This window comes from Prinia subflava, chromosome Z (genome assembly GCF_021018805.1).
Source record: "Prinia subflava isolate CZ2003 ecotype Zambia chromosome Z, Cam_Psub_1.2, whole genome shotgun sequence".
Taxonomy (NCBI): Eukaryota; Metazoa; Chordata; class Aves; order Passeriformes; family Cisticolidae; genus Prinia; species Prinia subflava.
The window spans coordinates 82,889,214-82,906,175 of NC_086283.1; the positions used below are offsets into that span (position 1 = coordinate 82,889,214).

Genomic DNA, 16,962 nt, shown 5'->3' on the forward strand with positions numbered 1-16,962 from the left:
CCAGCACACATCTGCTCCAAACACACATTAGAGCAGTCCGGCTCAGCTCAGGAGGTCAGAAAAGCTGTCAGGCACCACTAGGGGAATAGGGCTGTCACAGCAGCCCTGCTTGTAGCTCCCCTCAACAAGGCACAGTCAGCTGCCTACAGGGTAATATGAACCCACAGGGGCAATGAGGGGACCAGGCAGGAGCTGTGTGGGACAGGCAGCCCCTCCAAACCATAAACCTTTATTTATTGTCCAGGCAGAGTCACAAAGCAGTCCAGCCAAGATAAGAAAAGCCCTGGGTTTGGCTAAATAAAAACAGAGAGGGCAGAAGGGTTGGGAACTCAGAGGACAGCAAGAGAATGCCATCAGCTTGAGCTTGTGTGAGTCTGGGACTGGGAAATCCAGCACACAAGTTCTGCTTCTAGAAAAGCAACAATGAATGAAAAGCCCGGAAAAAAAGGATTATAGAAAGCCAGATTCAAAGGCCTTACAAAAGCAGTAAGCAAAACCTATGAGGTAAAGGGGCTGAGGAATGAAAAAGCCCAACCCTCCTTGGCCTTCTGTTTTCCTCTTGCCCTGTAGAATTGGATGAATTGCATGGGACCCCCATGCTGGTCACAGTCACAGGAGAGCCAGGGGACATGGCAGCCATCAGCACCGGGCTGGGGTGATCCTTCCCATTTTCTCCAAGTCTTTGCTGTTCTGGATGTCTCTATGATCCTGGCTGGGGCTGAAGTGACTGATCTCCAGCCGAGCCACCTTTTCCTGTGGAGAAAAAGGGCGCCCAGTGTCAGAGACAGGCTGGAGCACAGAGCAGTGCCTGCCGCAGCCCAACCCTTTCATTCCAGCTGTGCCCAACCACAGGGGCCCGGAGGAGCCTGGCAGTGCTGAGGTGAGAGCAGCAGCCCCTCAGCCTGACTCTTCTGAGATCCCTCCCTGCAGATCACTGGGAGGGATCGCACAAAGGTCCCTCAAAAAACTCAGCCTTTGGGATGCCTGTTCTTTGCTCACCCCTGTCCCTGTTCCAGGCAGGAAGCATTGCCTGGAACTAGACTCTGCTGCCATGTGGGGCTCAGTGGGCAGAACCATCCTGACCATCCCTGGCTAAGGCAAATCAGGAGATATGTCAGTGCAGTGTACAAACTGCTGTTTCTCCTGAAACTCAGGTGCTTCTGCAAGATTGCTGCTCTCATCCCAGCTTCCCCCCAGCCCTATAGTCTCCTCTGTGATGATTGTCTGCAGAATTGCATTTTCCTACCTTTTTAGTTAACCTCTTTATTTCTGTTGGGCAAATACTTCCTTTTCCTGGAAAGGCAAAGGTGAGTCCTGGGTAAGAAACTGACATCGTGTATGTACCTGCTGAAGTTGTCCCCTTTGTACAGGTGAAGTTGTCCCCTTTCTGCTCACCTGGAGAGCACAAACCACAGGATGACTGCAGCCACAAGGAGGACTGCAAACAGCACAACCAGTCCAATCACAATCCCATGCCACTGGCCTGCAGTCTGCCCTGCAACTAACACAGAGCCAGGAGTGAGTGCCACAGCCTGGCTTCCTACTGGAAGTGGCCCAAGAATGGCAAAGGGTATGTGAAAGTGTGTAGGCCTCTGTCCTGGCTGAGGTTTCTTCTGGGAGGGAGGATCACCCCATGTGTGGGGATTTTGCTCTGTTCCACGTGAGACCCAAAAGCTCTTGTGCTGGGCCAGCTCATTTCCACGAAAGCTGCCAGGCAGGCAAAAGGGAACGTGGAGGAGACAGGCTTGGGCGCCATGAACAAGGAGACGCTTACCAACAGAGAAGCTGTAGCAGACACAGGTGAACTTCTCTGCCTGTTGGAGGAGACAGGAGCGAGAGCTCAGCCCCGTGCTGCAGCACTATCCTACCTGGGGGCAAAAGTCCCCACCCAGGGCCACCGAGTGACCCGGCTGTGGCCCCGACTCCCAGGGACACCGTCCTGGCAAGGCATGGGAGAGGAGGGCCCTCCCAGGCAGCCCAGTGCCAGCGAGGGCCGCAGCCCGGGCGGCAGCACCGTCAGAGAGCAGGAGCCCCGCGATGGGTACCTGCGGCGAGAGGCGGGCGAGGCGCAGAAGGGCCGTGTAGTCGCAGCCCGGGCGCAGGGCAGCGTTGTGCTGGCCCTGCCCGCGGCTGCCGTCGCCCAGCACGAAGTCCGTGGGGGCGGTGAGGTTGAGGACGGCGGCCAGGTACGTGGTGGCGTTGAAGAGCTGCGGCTGCCCCGAGCAGATGCTCTCGATCACCGAGGCGTTGTGCGTGGCGGCCACGATCAGCTGGTGCTCCCTGCGGGCCGAAAGGCGCTGGGACGCGGGGACGGGGCCCAGGGGAAGGGAGGCGTCCGCAGGCCAGCGCTGGACTGGGACAGGCACGCCGGGGTGCGCTCACCTGGCCGCCTCGGAGGCCCGGGCGATGGGGCGCAGGGGAAGCACGGCCGTCCCGTGGGACGCGGCGATGTCGCGGGCGCTGCGGCAGCCGATGATGCCCTGGGGACGCGGGGCGTCTGGAGGGGAACCAGAGCCGCGGAATGAGCGTCGGCAGCGCTGTGCGAGGGGCAGGGGCGGCCTCGGGCAACGCCGGCTGCCGAGCACAGCTCGTCTGCGCCCGGGCTCCTGCACACACAGCACAGCAAAGCTTTACCGGAGCTGCCGGGGGGAAACTCCCTCGTCAAGGCAGGCCCGGCTCCGGCAGCCGTCAGTCCCCGGATGGCCACGGCGTAGCTGCTGCCGGGGCCGTGCTCCGGCAGCCGGTGCTCAGTGACGGAGCCATTGAGCCGCAGGCGCTCCGTCTCCAGCACGCTGCTGTCGCCTGCGTTCCTGGCTGTGATGCTCAGCTGCGGACAGGAGACACAGCTGGAATGCAGCAGCTGCCAGCTGCCCGCTGGGAAGGTGCCCGCAGCTGGCAGCGTCCCTGCAGCCTGCCCTTCCCTGTGCCTGCCCCAGCTGGGGAAGGCTCCGGAGAACAACGGGCAGGAGCCTCAGCCCCATGCAGGGACCTCAAACAGAGGAGAGGAGAGGAGAGGAGGAATTTGGAGGCAACACTCAGGATGTGTGAGCAACAGCCTCTGTGAGCAACGGCCTGATCAGGCCTCTGTGAAGGGAAGAGGGATGCTGTTTGTTTGAAGGGCTGTAGATACATGTCCCGAGCCTGACGACAGGTCACCCTGGGTGTATTGCAATACCAGAGGCATTGTGGTGACATCCTCTGCCAGAGGAATCCAAGCTTCTCTTTTCTCTTGTGTAAAGTTGGACTCTGAAGGCTTTCTCTAAGAGAAAAGGAGAACTAAAGTTTCCATAAGTGATACAGATGAAGGGTTCCCATTTGCCCATTCATCATCTGAATTTGTCATGAGATCCCTGGCCATTCTCACTTGCTGCCTGTACAGAAATATATTGTGCACTTATGCAAAAATGAAGACAACATAAAGTGGAATGAAAGGATTCTTTTCATGAACACTTGTGGTGTCTGGGAGCAGGTAACCAGCTGAACAGGGTCACAGTGTTGGCAAGAATTTCTCTGACAGTTTCTCCAGGAAAGCACTAAGAAACAACTTGCAAGGTCCCTGTCACACTGTGGAGACCTCTGTCCTTAGAGAGGACCTAGAGCATTCTAAGAACAATGTCACCAGAACAATGTACACAAACCCCCTCCCACTGCTAAAGAGGAGGGTTTTGCTGTGGAACGTGTCCCAAATCCAGAGATGGAGGAGATGCTTCTAGCTATGTATTGAGGAAAACTTGGTAAAATGGTGCAGCTCTCTGGAGGAGGGGATTTCAGGAGGGACTTTCAGGAGGGCTTACTCAAACAACAAGTTTTTCTGTGGCAGGAACCAGAAACAAGTACGCAAGAGGCACAGGAAACCCTGGGATGCCACCCAAGAAGATACGTCAGCATGTGTTGCACACCAACCTCCAAAAGCCTGCCAAACCTGAAGCAGAGCAGACCCAGGCAGTAAGCCAAGAGGGCATGGAGCACTCACACCTCTCTGGGCATTTCCACAGCATGAGAAATGTTGAGAATGAAACAGAAAACACTTGTGCTCGTCAAACCCAGATATTTACTGTCTGGGAACTGTGGGTTGTCCCACATGTCCCTTTCCCACACTTCCCAGTGTGCAGACACAGGCCAGCAGGTGAGGGTCTGCCCTGGTCCCTTGGTACCTGGTATCCAATGATCTCCCCGTTGCAAGAGGACAGCGAGTTCCACCTGAGAGAGCCCCTGTTGGGATCCAGCCACAGCTTCTCGGGTTTGTCCGGCACTGGAAGCACAGGCAGTGGGGTCACACACAGGGCCGTGAGCAGGGGCTGAGGCAGGGGAGGGTGCAGGCAGCTCCTGGCCATGGGACAGGCTGCAAAAGGGACTCCCTGCAAAGGGTTTGTCCCCTGCAAAGGCTGCATGTGCTGCAGCAGTGGGGAGCACAGCAGTGTGGTGTGGAGTGGGACAATGAGAAAAGGATATGCCCTGCTCAGGGCTCTCCCAGCCCCTTCCCCAGAGTGCCACAGGACCCAAGCAGCCCTGATCCCAGGCACATCCATCCCTGCAGGGAGCAAACAATCAGGCTGAGCTGACCTGTGACCTGTCTCTGATATTTCTGTGCACATACCTGCTTCCTGTGTCGTGAACAACCATGAGAAAAGGGTTGTGTTGGGGGGCAAGCCGATGGTGACACTGTACTCAGTGAAGGGCTGCAAAGGGGAGCAGGTGAATGTTCCCTCCTGGCCATGTAACATCTGCTCTCCCTTCACCTCCTCAGGCTCACAGGGAGGGGAGGAAGGCTCTGCCAGCCGGCACATGGCCCTCATGCCCTGGCAGGCATCAGGGAACCTGCAGGTCCACTTCAGTTTGATGCTGGTGCTGGAAATCTCAAAGGTCTTGGGGTCAACCTGGAGGACCTCTGTGAAGGAAAGATTGACAGAGGGTGACTCTATTCCCTTGCCCTCCCAGCCAGGGAAGGATGCTGCATTCAAACAGCACTTGCTTATCACCCACTTGCTTATCACTCAGGCCAGTGGGAGGGAAAGTGAGGCTGAAAGTGGTCCCTGCAACTTGTTCAAAGGAGAGCAGGAGGAGTTGGACAGGAATGAATGTGGGCGAATGAGTGGACTACTACTGCTCGAGTAATTTTCCCCATTGATTCAAAACTGAGGTATCTTTTTGTCTCAGAATCTCTACAGTCCATCAGGTATAGCTCTGTTCTCCCTTGGAGGGAACATGAATGCCCTAAGCTGTGAGAAGAGGGTGCTAATTCTGCACCCACCATGCTGCAGAACATGGAGGGGCCCAGCCTGCATAGGGGAAGCTGTGGTACTCACAGATGCACAGGCAGCAAAGCCCTCTGATCCTGCTCAAACAGTGATGCCATGTGATGGCCACAAACTTTACCACAAATCCCTTTCCCATGCTTTTCTCTTTTGTGCACATGCTCTTGCCAGAAGCCCTCAGGGACACCCTTATCACCAACACCCCAGTGGTCACCTGTGGGCTGGACTTGCCACCTCCCATTTCCCTGGGCAGCATACAGCCCCAGCCTCCTGTGCCCCACACCCTCCTTTCCCTGCTCAGGAAGGGCAGGGCAAGGCAGCCAAGAGGTCTCCTGATCCATTCCTTACCACTGCACTCCACACTGGTCCGAATGCGGACCCAGACACCTCTGGAGTTTCTTCCAGTCCAGACCTCTCTGTATACAGGTTTCCCACCAGTGAAGGACTGGACTTCACTAGAACATTTGACATGGGTGAAAGATGGCTGGAAACCTTCAGGGCAGCTCAACATCACCTCTTCATTCTTCTTATAATTCTCCTGGTCTGGTGCCAGCTGGAGTCTGGAGTCCCATGGGGGCCTTTGGCACATTTCTGGCAGAGGTGAAAGAGGGTGTTATTTGGGCCGGGGGTGATGAGATGAGATATGGGTGAGTGATGGGAGACAAATCCTCAGAAACCCCTCCAGCCAATGAAGGGAGAGGCAACTGCTGGGATGTGACCTGAGGGCAAGGCTTATTGGGAATTGGCTTTCCTTATGCATGGAAATCATGAAGGATCACTTATCCATGAACCTGCCCCATTCACGCCCATTGTGGATACCCATTGTGTCCATGGGTACCATATTCCCTTCTGCAAAGCCATATCAGGGAGATTCCAAGGGCAATAACCCCTGCACTAGGAGACACTTTCCAACTTCTCATTCAGGCCTGTCACCCAGCCCAGCTCAGGTGGCACTTGCTGGGCCATGGCACCACCACTCCTGCTGGCATGCATGTCCCTTCATCCCATGCCTCCCCACAGGGATCAGCCATGCCCCTGTTACACTTCTGGGCTTCCTGTTCTCACTCACTCAGTGCCTTGGTTGCTCTCCTCCTGCCTCACACTGCTGGGCAGCAGGACATGGGGGTGAGCCTTCTCCAGTCACATCTCCTGCTTCACGAGTGCCTCTGCCCCTTTCTCCTAACACAATCCTTCCTTCTTCTCGTCACCTCCTCACCAAATCCAGCACCCTCCAGGCCCAGTAAGCAGTAGCTGAGTAGCTGGTCCCAGCAGTTTGTCCAATGCTGCAGGGCAAGGATTTGTGACAATGATTCCTACGGAGAAGAACTCTGGATTTTGGAAGGAGTCTATGCCTGTTCAAGCATCTGCAAGAAGCTTTGTGAGGCCTGAAGTATCCCGTCTCCCAAATGATCTCACAAGGTGCAGACCAACTTTGCCACAAAGGGAAATGCTGATGACAAGCCTCTTGTGCTCAGGCTTTGCTCTCAAACAGCCCTGATGGCAGAAGACCAGAGGTGCTCAGCTGAGCACCACAACCAGCAGCTTTGTCCCCTGGCACACAGCCATGACCCACCCCATGCTCAGGCACCCAGCCACTGGTCCTGTCCCAATCCATGTGTCTGGCAAAGCAGCAGCAATCTCCCTCTTGTGCTGCGCTCAGCAGGCACTGTGTCTCTCAAGCACACCTGGGGATAGGATGTGTACAGAAAGTGACACCTGCCTGAAGACCTTTCCCCTGATTCCCAATGTATGAATTGATGCCCTATTCATGCCTGCTGTCTGCAGGGAAAGACTGGCAAACTGGTTTTCTGGAGGGCATGACCCATCACCACACATCCAGCCCAGTCCTGTCTTTCCCACTGAACCCCAGTGTACACTGCATTGTAGCTTCTGTCCCTGGGGCAGACAGAGGCTGGCCCTGACAGCCCTCAGAGTTCTGTCTGGTCTCCAGCCCAGGGCTGCAGGCAGTGAACATGAATATCCAGTCTACAGGAGGAAAGGCAGCAGAAGCTTCCAAGAGGAAGAACCATTTCTTACCTGTTCCCTGAGGCACTATTTGGATGTTGAAAAATCCTTCCTGGCCTTGTGCTGACAGTAGAGAGGCAAGGGCCAGGAGAAATTTCAGAGCCAGTGACTGCAGGGCCATCCTAGCATGAAGTCCCCAGGCAGGACTGAAATCTCAGCCCCACTCACTGCCTCTGAGCCCAGGCATCTGTATCTGACTGCAAGACTTGCAACCACAGGAAGGAAACAGACGCATCTCCTTGTGAGATGCAGGAGGCTTCCCCTTTGGGCAGGGAACCTCCCATCACTGTCAGCACTTCTGCCTTTTGATATCTTTTCACCCCAGGAGCCTACAGGCTCTGGGACTCAACAGAAGGAATCTTGTCACCAAGATCCCAGAGTTTCCTCCCAAAACCCTCCTAGTTACCAGGGCATTCAAGAATTGTTGACAGGAGTAAGAAGTGTTACTCCTGTTTCTGAGGTAATATCCAAGTGCTTCCTGACACTGCGTGGGTTTTAGAGTGGCGATGAGTCACTTCCCCTCAATGATCACAGGAGATGGAGGACCTTTGAGAAACCACATAAAGACCTGGTCAGAAGCATGGATACGAATGGGGACATGAACTGCAAGGAGTACTTCAGTGCCTGAAACAGTCTGTGGCCCTTCTGAAATAAGCACTCAGCCCACACCGCCTCTCATCCTTCCCCGCTTCTCTGTCCTCAGCCGCCTCCTCCTCCTGTTCCCTCTCAGCCTGGCAGAACTCTCCTATGTCCCCAAGTGTGCAGACCACACTGCCCTACAGTGCCAGCTGTGTGCTTGAGAAAACACTCACAGTCCTAAATCATGCCCCTTGCTCGTCAGCAGCCACTGCTTTTCTCTTCCTTCAGAATCTCCCATCCACTTTGGATGTCTCAGATTGCAGAAGGCTGGGTGATAAGACATGGGGGCTACAGAGGCACAGAGACCGTACTTGTCCTTCAGCTTTGCCTGTGGCACACTCACAGGACACACTTCTGCCCAGGGCAAAGGGGGCCCTGCTCATGGCTCCCCTCAGCAAGGTGCAGTTAGCTCAGCACCCACAGGGAACAGCACCTCACCAGGGCAGTGAGGTGGCTAGGCAGGAGGTGGGGGCAGCAGGTAGCCCCTCCAAACCACAAGCCTTTACTGCCTGTCTGGACAGAGCAGGTGGAGTCACGAGGCTGACAGCCCAGGGTATGACTGGGAATGGGAGGATGGAGTGGCAAGCAGAGTAGCCAAGGAGGTGGCAACTGCTCTCCCCTATTCCAAACCTGCTCATTCCCCTTTCTCAACCAGCAGCAGCCACACAGCACTGATTTGCTCTTCTCCTCTCTGGCCAATACCCACAAAGAGCTGCTCCATCAGGAACACACAGCTGCTCCACCAGCAACAGTTCACAGGAAAGAGATATTCTGGTCCCAGGGGCCAGTTGCAGGTATTGAGCTGATAGGCAGACAGCTCATATGAAGGACTGTCAAAACATGTCTCTACCAGCACGTGTAAGCCATGCCAGGCTAAAAAAAGCTGGAGAAGAGAGAGGTCAATTGCTCTATGTTCTAGCAGTGTACTCCTCAAGAAGGAGAGCTTTCAGGCTGCCCCTCAGCCTCCAGGCTGCACTGGGCACTGGCATCCCACAGGGTGGGAGACAGTGGCTGTTGGAGGTGACGGAACAGCAGCCCCAGCCAAGAGCCAGCAGATCCCAAAGGCTGCGGGACACAGATGTCCCAAGAGGGACAGTGCCAACTGCACCTCACAAAATGGGAGACAAGCACCAACATCCACAGAGGAGGACACAGACCAACGCAGAGGTCCAGCTATGCGTAGTGGAGATGGTGTTACCTGTAGGATGGGGAGGAGGGAAAGCAGCCACCCAAAACTTTGCACTGGGAGCATGCAGCATCTCAGGTGTGCTTCCTTGGAGCTGACAGGGGCTGGAAAAGCCTACTCCAAGCTCCTCCATGAAGATTCATGGGGTTAAGGCTTTGACCCAAAACAAGGAGGACCCATGACAAGGTGGGAGCTTGGGCCAGGCAGCCCCTGCAAACCAGAACAATTTATTGGTTGTTTCAGACACAGCATTACAGTGGCCAGGGCAGCACAGCTAGGCCAAAGTCAAGCAGAGGACAGGGTTTAGAGGGATATACAAGGACAAGGTGGAAAGAGGAGTTGTGAGCTCCTGCATTCTCAGGGGACATTTGCAGGCACCAATATGCTGATGAGATGGCTATGCCAGAGCACTAGAGAACTACCAGGATATATCCTTGCTGGCACAAGCAGGTCATCCTATGCCTTGAGCTGCTCCTGTGCTGTGACAGAGTATTCTGGAGCTTGATAAAGAAGAAAACTTGGGGGAAAGCAATAACCCATGAGATGATTCATTGTTTTGCTTCCGGTGGTGGAGGACCAAGCCTCGAGAAGGGAAGTACCATCACCACTGAGCCTCAGAGGTTCACTCCAGCTGCTCTTCTTCCTCACTGCTCTGACTCTTTTGAGGATTCCCGAATAGGCAGGGGCTTGGGAAATGGCTCTTCATCCTGGCCACATTTACCTGAGGAGAACAAGAGAACCCAGGGCAAAGACTGCTGCGTGATCTCGGCTGTATGAGGAGCTCAGACACACCATCACAGCTGGCAGTCCCCACTCTCTCTGTGTCATGTGCAGTCACAGGTAGGACAACCCATTTCCTACCTGCATCTTTCTTAAGAAAAGTCTCGATCACGCAGTAATTATCCCCATGTACATTTTCATACGGCTGGAGATCTGCAGAGGACAGAAACAGTCTGAGGGACCCGAGGGCTGTGGGAGAAGGAGCAGGGCAGCCTCAGACAGGCAGCATCACTGGGGGCTACAGATCATACTGGGATGCACACCATCAGGGCAGCAGGGCTGGGAAGAGCTGCTGCCTTCCCCAGAGAGAGTGAGAAGAAGGAGCAGTTCCCAACCCTCCCTGGCACCTCAGGGAGACACCAGCCAGGAGCTGCTGGAAGAGGCTACTAGCAGGGTCTCTGCTGGGAATAGATATGGGATACGTTGGTCTGACAGGTCAGCCAAAGCCAGCTGGGCTGCCTGGAGCTACATCAGATGCCACCAGGCCCTCCTGAAATACACCTGTTCCCCTCCCAGCTCCAGCCCTACGGTCCCCTCTGTGCTGGGGATCCTACCTGTGTAGTGATCCTCCTCGGCTTGGCTGGGCAAGGCCCTCCTTTTTCTGGGAAGGCAAAGGGCAGTCCTGAGTCAGGGAGAGGCTGGCCTGGGCCAGACCCTGCCGAACCCAGCACCAGTGGCATGGAGGGTTCTGCACAGCCTCCCTCTGCCCTGGCAGGCATTGCCCACCTACACCCCAGGGGACAGCAGCGGTGGCTGCAACAACAACAAGGGGAGAGGGTCTCTCAGCATACATGGCTCCTGTCCCAACCCTGAGGAAGTAATTTAGAGCTCCAGCCAGGAGCCCTAGAGCCAATTTACATTAGGACCAGCCAGCTGCATCCTCTGCACCCAGAGAAGGGTGGGAGCAGCAGGAGAACCTTCTTTGTCCCCACCCACCCCACAGCACAGCCTGGGACAGAGCCAAGATTCCAAATCTGCTGCCACTCACCTGGAGAGCACGAACCAGAGGATCCCAGCAATCAAAGGGATCAACAGCAGCACCACCACCACTGCAATGACTGCTGACCCAGGCCAAGGGCCCCGAGGCTGCTCTTCAGCTAATACACAGAGAGAAGTGGGTGTCATAGCCTTGGCCGTGCACCAGCAGTGGCCCCAGCCTTACTGCTGAGTGTCTGCACGTGTGTAGAAATGCATGCCCAGACCCTGCTGCCCTGGCTGCTCCAGGAACAGGCAGCAAGACAGTCTTGCACATCTGCTTAGGCAGGGCAGAGGGAGGCTCTGGAGAACAGGGCCTTGTCCCATGGCCCCAGCTGGAGGGTCTGGCAGCCTGCTCAGCCATTCTGCACACAGCAGGAGGACACAGACCCAGCCTCAGCAGTTCTAGTGCTGTCTGACCTTGAGCCACCTGTGCACCCTAATGCAGGGATGGGTGTCACCTTCTCCAGTGGAAGAGTAGAGGGGGCAGGTCTGGTATCAAAGGCACAAAGAGTGGCTGAAGCATTGCAGCTCCTCTGCAGGCCTGCCAATGAAAGGCCTCAAGGAAGAACTCACCCAGCTTCATGTCCTCTCCTGAGCCAGGTGCCCACACTCCCTGCCTGTCTGAGCTGGGACAGGGTGGTTGCACACACACGTCTGGAAGCTGCTCTGGGCTCAGTACGCACCCCCTCAGAGGCCACCCCAACCAGACACAGGGCAGAACAATCATTACCCCGGATGAAGAATTCCAGCTGTGATGCAGGCCCAGCCCCAGCTGCTGTCAGGCCCTGCACTGTCACCAGGTACTTCCTGCCAGCTGTTTGATGAGGTGGCACATACTCAGAGACAGACTGGTTCACCAACACCTGTCTGAAATCGAGGAAGCTGTCGTCCTCTGCTCTCATGGTGGTGATGTTCAGCTGGAGGAAGGACAGGGAGCTGCTAAACAGTAGCACAAACATCCTGCTTCTGCACTGGGCAGCTCTGTGCAGAAGGGCTGCTACTGCTGGCTGGGCACAAGAGGGGACCTGGCCCTACCAGGAACACCAGCAGTGTACAGGCTGTGGGCCCTGACCAAGGAGGGCTCACACCTCTCCTCAGGCTGCCTGCACAGAGCTCCAGACAAAGTGAGGGGGACCATGGGCACTCCATGGACCCCTGGTACCTGGTATCCAGTGATTTCCCCTTTGCAGGAGGGCAGCGCCTTCCAGCTGATGGACCCCGTGCTGGGATTCAGCTGCAGGTTCTCTGGTTTGTCTGGCACTGGAAGCACAGGAGAACAGCATCATGCATGGATAGCAATTATTTGTCCCCCACAAAGGCTGCTTTTGACTCTGCAGCAGCAATAGTGTGATGAGGAGGGGGAACACCCCACTGTAGGGCCCTGCACAGCCCCTTCCCCAGATCCCCACAGGCTGCAAGCAGGTCTGATCCCAGGAACATCACAGCAGGGAGCAGATGCTCCAGCTGAACTTCAGGTCATCCTGACATTTCATGTAAACATACCCACTTCCTTTGTCCTGAGGAGCCGTGTGTACAGGATTGTGCTAGGCAGCAGGGAGATGGTGACACTGTAGATAGTGAAGGGCTGCAGAGGGGAGCAGGTGAAAGTTCCCTCCTTGCCTTGTAGTATCTCCTCTCCCTTCACCTCCTCAGCCTTACAGTTTGAGGAGGAATGCTGCTCCAGCCGGCACCTGGCCCGAATACGCTGGCACATGTCAGGGAGCATGCAGGTCCAGTTCAGTTTAATGCTGGTGCTGGAAAACTTCAGGGACTCAGGGACAACCTGGAGGACATCTGTGAAGGGAATGTTCTAAGGGGATCACTCCCTCCCTTCCCCTCCAAGCCTTGACATCAAACTCCATCAACCCCACCACTCCCTCACTTGCCTGTCCCCTGCACAGAGTGGACAAGGACATTCTGCATTCTCCCAGACTACACTTGCCAGAGTTGCCAACAGCACAGTCATAAACCTGGGACGCATCCAGAATTTTCTCTGGATTTCTCTGCCATGACCACCATGAGCACCGTGAGCTCAGGGCACTGACGATATGCCACACATGCAAAGTTGTTGTCCATGCCTGGGGAGGACAGGCTGAGAGCACTGAGAGAGTGTCTGGCTTGTTCACTTACCCACACAGGTCAAATTCTCCTCCATAGGGTGCCAGATGTCTGTGCCATTCCTCACTATCCAGCCACTATGAGGAATCAGGGAACCTTCCCTTGGCTTCAGTGTCACACATTTGATCTCCATGGGTGGAGGCCAATACCCCTCAGGGCACTTCATCTTCACCACTTCATTAGGGTTGAAGGTCCCCTGTTCTTGGTCAAAGATAAACCTGGGGTCCCACTGGGGCTTCTGGCATTTCTCTGCACCAACAAGATGGGAAGGTGTTAGCTGGTTAGTGTGGCTCTGCAGGGCATGCCAGGGGATGGAGCAGGGCATCCCTTTTCCTGGCCCATCAGGGCAAGAGATGAACTCCGGGACACTCCCAAGAGCTGCCCTTCCACATCAATTCTTGGCAAGAGGATGAGGACAAGAAGGACTCCAGCCTTCTTCCCTAAGGTCTCCTGGGAAGGGCCAGGAGGACCTGGAGTCAGGGACTGAGGGGAACCCATGAGGGATTTGTACTGTGCACAAAGCTTGCCCAGAGACTCTGGTGCCCTGTTTGTCCCTCAGGCAGGATGACAACACCCTGATTCCTCCTGAGAAGACATAAAGTCTGAGCCCCAAAGCTGGCTCTGCAGTGACAGCATACAACAGGGAGAGGGGGCCAGCACAGGAGGAGGTAGCCACGCCTTTACCCTTGTCACCTGTGCCACAAACAACTGTCAGACCTACAACATTGTAGCCCTGACTTTTCAGCACACGCCCTTGCCAGCGGCCCTTAGGGAGACCTGTGTCTCCCACACACCACCCAGCCCCCTGTGAACACAGCCTGAAGCCCTGCATGGTTCCTGACCTCCTGTGCCATGGGCAGTGCTAGTTACTGCCAAAATGGCAACTTTGGTATCAAGGCAGGGACCTTTGTACCACAGCTCCCTCCTTCCAGGTCCCTCAGGGACTAAAGCTGGCATCAGCCATCTCCCCACCAGGGCACCCCTGGAACCCCAGGGCAGGCACAGGGCAAACTCAGGAGCTGCCTTCAGCAGCACCTGCCATTTCCCCAGGCAGCACAGAGCCAGAAGCTTCCTGTGCCCACACAGGCTGCCTTCCCTGCTCGGGAAGGGCAGAGCAGGGCAGTCAGGAATTCTCCTGGTGCCTCCTTACCAAGGCACTGTACCCTGAACTTGGGCTGAATGTTGATCCAACTGCCTCTACTGTCCCTTCCATTCCAAGCTTCTCTGTATACAGGTTTTCCATTGATAACAGACAGAGATTTTCCTGTACATTTGACATGGTTGAAGGGTGGCTGAAAACCCATGGGACAGCTCAGCATCACTTCTTCATTCTTCTTGTAACTCGCCTGGTCTGGTGTCAGCTGGAGCCTGAAGTCCCAGTGAGGTTTTTGGCATGTTTCTGGCAGAGGTGAAAGTGGGTCTTAGTTAGGCTAGGAGTTTTCAAGGAGAAGCAGGGTATGTAGTGGGGCCTCAGCAATCCCCAGCAGTCCCTCTAGCCCCTGAAAGGAGGGGGAAGGTGACACATCCATCAGCTACGATGGGACGCCTTGGCAAGGCTGGTTGGGATGGGGCTTTCCTTGCGGGTCGGTGTCAGCTGGGGCTGGCACCTGTCCAGGCAGGTGGTGGACAAGGATGTGCCAGGATTCAGTAGGGGAATGGTCTCAGGTATCAAATACCTAAGATCCAAGCAGCCTCGACACATCAGAATTGCATCCCTGGCCACAGTGATGATGGAAGCAGGGAGACAGATGAACAGAACAGAAATTGACCACAGAGTTCAATAGGAAGCACTTCCTGACATCCTGCTTACCAATGCACACTATGTTCCCCTGAACTTGAATCCACACACCACTGTCCTTTCTCCCCAGCCACGTGTCTCTCTTTAGAGATACGGAATTATTCAATTGCTGAACTCTGTTTGCACATTTGACATGGGTGAAGGATGGCTGGAAACCATTGTGGCAGCTCAGAGTCACTTCTTCATTCTCTGTGTAATTGTCACGGGCTGGTGCCAGCTGGAGTCTGGGGTCCCACCAAGCAGGCTTTTGGCATGTTTCTGTCAGAGGTAAAATTGAGTGAGGAGTACTTTTGGGAGGTTATGAGAGGAGACTTGGGACAGGCCTCTTATGACTGACTATTCACCCTGACAAATATGTGTCATGTGCCCAGGCACTCTCCAAGCACACAGGGCTCCTTGTCACCCCATCGCTAGGACTCACAAGCCTTCCTTTGAATTCCACCCCCTGCATGGGCTGTTTGAGCCCCCAGTTTCTTGTCTCCCTCATGAGCAGGTGAGCCATGCTGCACTAACAATCTCCCACACCAGAGACAATCCAAACCCTAGAGAAGCTTTCCAGGCAAACAAGCAGAACCCCTGCAGCTATTCCTACTCCATGCTGAGGCAGGAGATGCTGGCTGGGAAGGATTCCTCTCCTCAGGAGCACAGACCCCAGCAGGTGCCTACAGCAAGGTGCTGATACAAAAAGAGCTTTGTCACTGCCAGGACATGGGAGAAAGCCAAAGCATCCAGACCTCCCATTCCTGCACTGTCATGTGCGTGACCAGGTCACAGGGGGTCTGTCACCAGCTCAGGACCCTGGGCCAGGGTGGTGCAGGGCTGTGCTTACCCTTGCAAGTGGCAGTCTCATTCCACAGCATCAGGGCTCCTCTGGAAATGCATTGGATCTCTGGGGTGGATGGCACAAACTCCCCAGCACAGCTGAGCTGCACGACTTCATTCAAAGCATACACGTTCTTCTTCGGGTTAAATCGCAGTTTGGGGTCCCAGCCGGAGGGAGCTTTACATTTTCCTGTGTGCAAAGGCCAGGAGGCAGAGCCTGAGGGTCACTGGGCTCCAGCAGCATCCTTGAGGATGAGGGTTCCATCCAGAGGGCTGCCAGTCCGCCTGTCTTCAGAGGGGTGGCAGAGATGGCACCTCCCAGGATGAGCCCCATCCTCCTGAGCTTTATCCCCCCTCCCGCCCTGCCACCCTCAGGAGCAGTGCAGGAGGGTTATCCACAGGCCCTGCTGCCCACCCGCTGCTGTAGAGACACCCCAGCCAGAGGGATCCAGCAGCCTGGGTGATGTTGCACTCTCCCACAAATACAGGTGCTCTGGGAGTGCACCAGACCCAGGGAGTTACTGCTGCCATTTCAGACTACACAGGTTGGTCCCATGAAGTGACTGCCAGCAGCAATGGTGAATAACAGGTGTAAAGGTAACAAGAGAAAAAACAAAGCAATTCTGTGTGGGTCACCAATTATGGAACCAACACGCAGAATAACAAGGCAAAGGCAAGAGGTCTGCAGTGCAGAGCTGCTCCCCAGAAAGAGTGTGAGCTTGTTTATTTCTTTCATTTTTATACATTTGTGTGTCTGGTTGTGGATTGGCTTCTGGGGTTACTACCCCTTCACTCCACTGGCCAGACCAGCTGTCAACCAACATTATTTTCAGGCTAGAAATATGTAAACAAAAGACAGTGAACAGAAACAAGAAGGTTTGTTTATGTTCCAAGGCATGAGAACCTGAAAAACTTCTCCTAATATTGTGCAGAAATTAAAGAACTGACTCCATCTTATGAACAAGTAGAAGGCTTTAGAAAAACTCAGAAAAACCAAGGTGACAATTCTGCAGTGGAAGCAATAGCTACAGGAATGAGGCAGACAGAAAATGAATCGTCTAAGTCCTTGAAAAGGGAAAAACAAGAAAATAACACCCGTCTTATCCAGGATGTTTACCTGCAAGCTAGAAAACACCCAATTTTGATGAGTTTTGTTACACTGTTCATCACTCTAGTGATGAATTCTTGGTCTTAATTGTAGTAAAAACCCCACATTCTCAGTTCATTTGCCTCCTTCTCTCAAAAAGACCACCACTCTCCCAGCATGTACCAGAATTTCTTGGAACACTGTGCTTTTACAGTGAGGAAGGCAAAGGATGAGTCATAGCAACGCAGGCAAGCAGTGACTTCAGTAAGATATA

At 54.8% G+C, this 16,962-nt stretch overlaps 2 protein-coding genes across 4 annotated transcripts; both read right to left on the reverse strand.

Annotated features, from left to right (window-relative positions):
• Positions 1–191: 191 nt before the first annotated feature.
• On the reverse strand, positions 192–7,476 carry LOC134563756 (tyrosine-protein phosphatase 10D-like). Of its 3 annotated transcripts, XM_063422006.1 has the most exons (11): positions 7,293–7,475; positions 5,604–5,846; positions 4,598–4,888; positions 4,155–4,252; positions 2,635–2,827; positions 2,383–2,497; positions 2,046–2,280; positions 1,775–1,814; positions 1,396–1,501; positions 1,247–1,293; positions 192–753 (listed from the first exon to the last, which is right to left on the reverse strand). In XM_063422006.1, exons 1-10 carry the CDS (start codon positions 7,399–7,401, stop codon positions 1,251–1,253), a joined length of 1,473 nt encoding a protein of 490 aa, XP_063278076.1. In that variant the 5' UTR covers positions 7,402–7,475; the 3' UTR covers positions 192–753; positions 1,247–1,250. The 3 variants fall into 3 exon arrangements, with proteins under 3 accessions (XP_063278076.1, XP_063278075.1, XP_063278077.1); XM_063422005.1 differs by lacking the exon at positions 1,396–1,501 and having other exon boundaries at positions 7,293–7,476; XM_063422007.1 differs by lacking the exons at positions 1,247–1,293; positions 1,396–1,501 and adding an exon at positions 1,345–1,395 and having other exon boundaries at positions 7,293–7,476.
• A 1,874-nt stretch (positions 7,477–9,350) lies between these two features.
• Positions 9,351–16,300, reverse strand: LOC134564327 (uncharacterized). Its single transcript, XM_063423124.1, has 11 exons — positions 15,609–16,300; positions 14,792–15,037; positions 14,132–14,380; positions 12,994–13,230; positions 12,367–12,657; positions 12,026–12,123; positions 11,594–11,780; positions 10,874–10,982; positions 10,440–10,486; positions 9,967–10,038; positions 9,351–9,826 (listed from the first exon to the last, which is right to left on the reverse strand). The coding sequence occupies exons 1-11, from the start codon at positions 15,637–15,639 to the stop codon at positions 9,750–9,752; spliced, it is 1,644 nt and encodes a 547-aa protein (XP_063279194.1). The 5' UTR covers positions 15,640–16,300; the 3' UTR covers positions 9,351–9,749.
• Between the last annotated feature and the right edge of the window lie 662 nt (positions 16,301–16,962).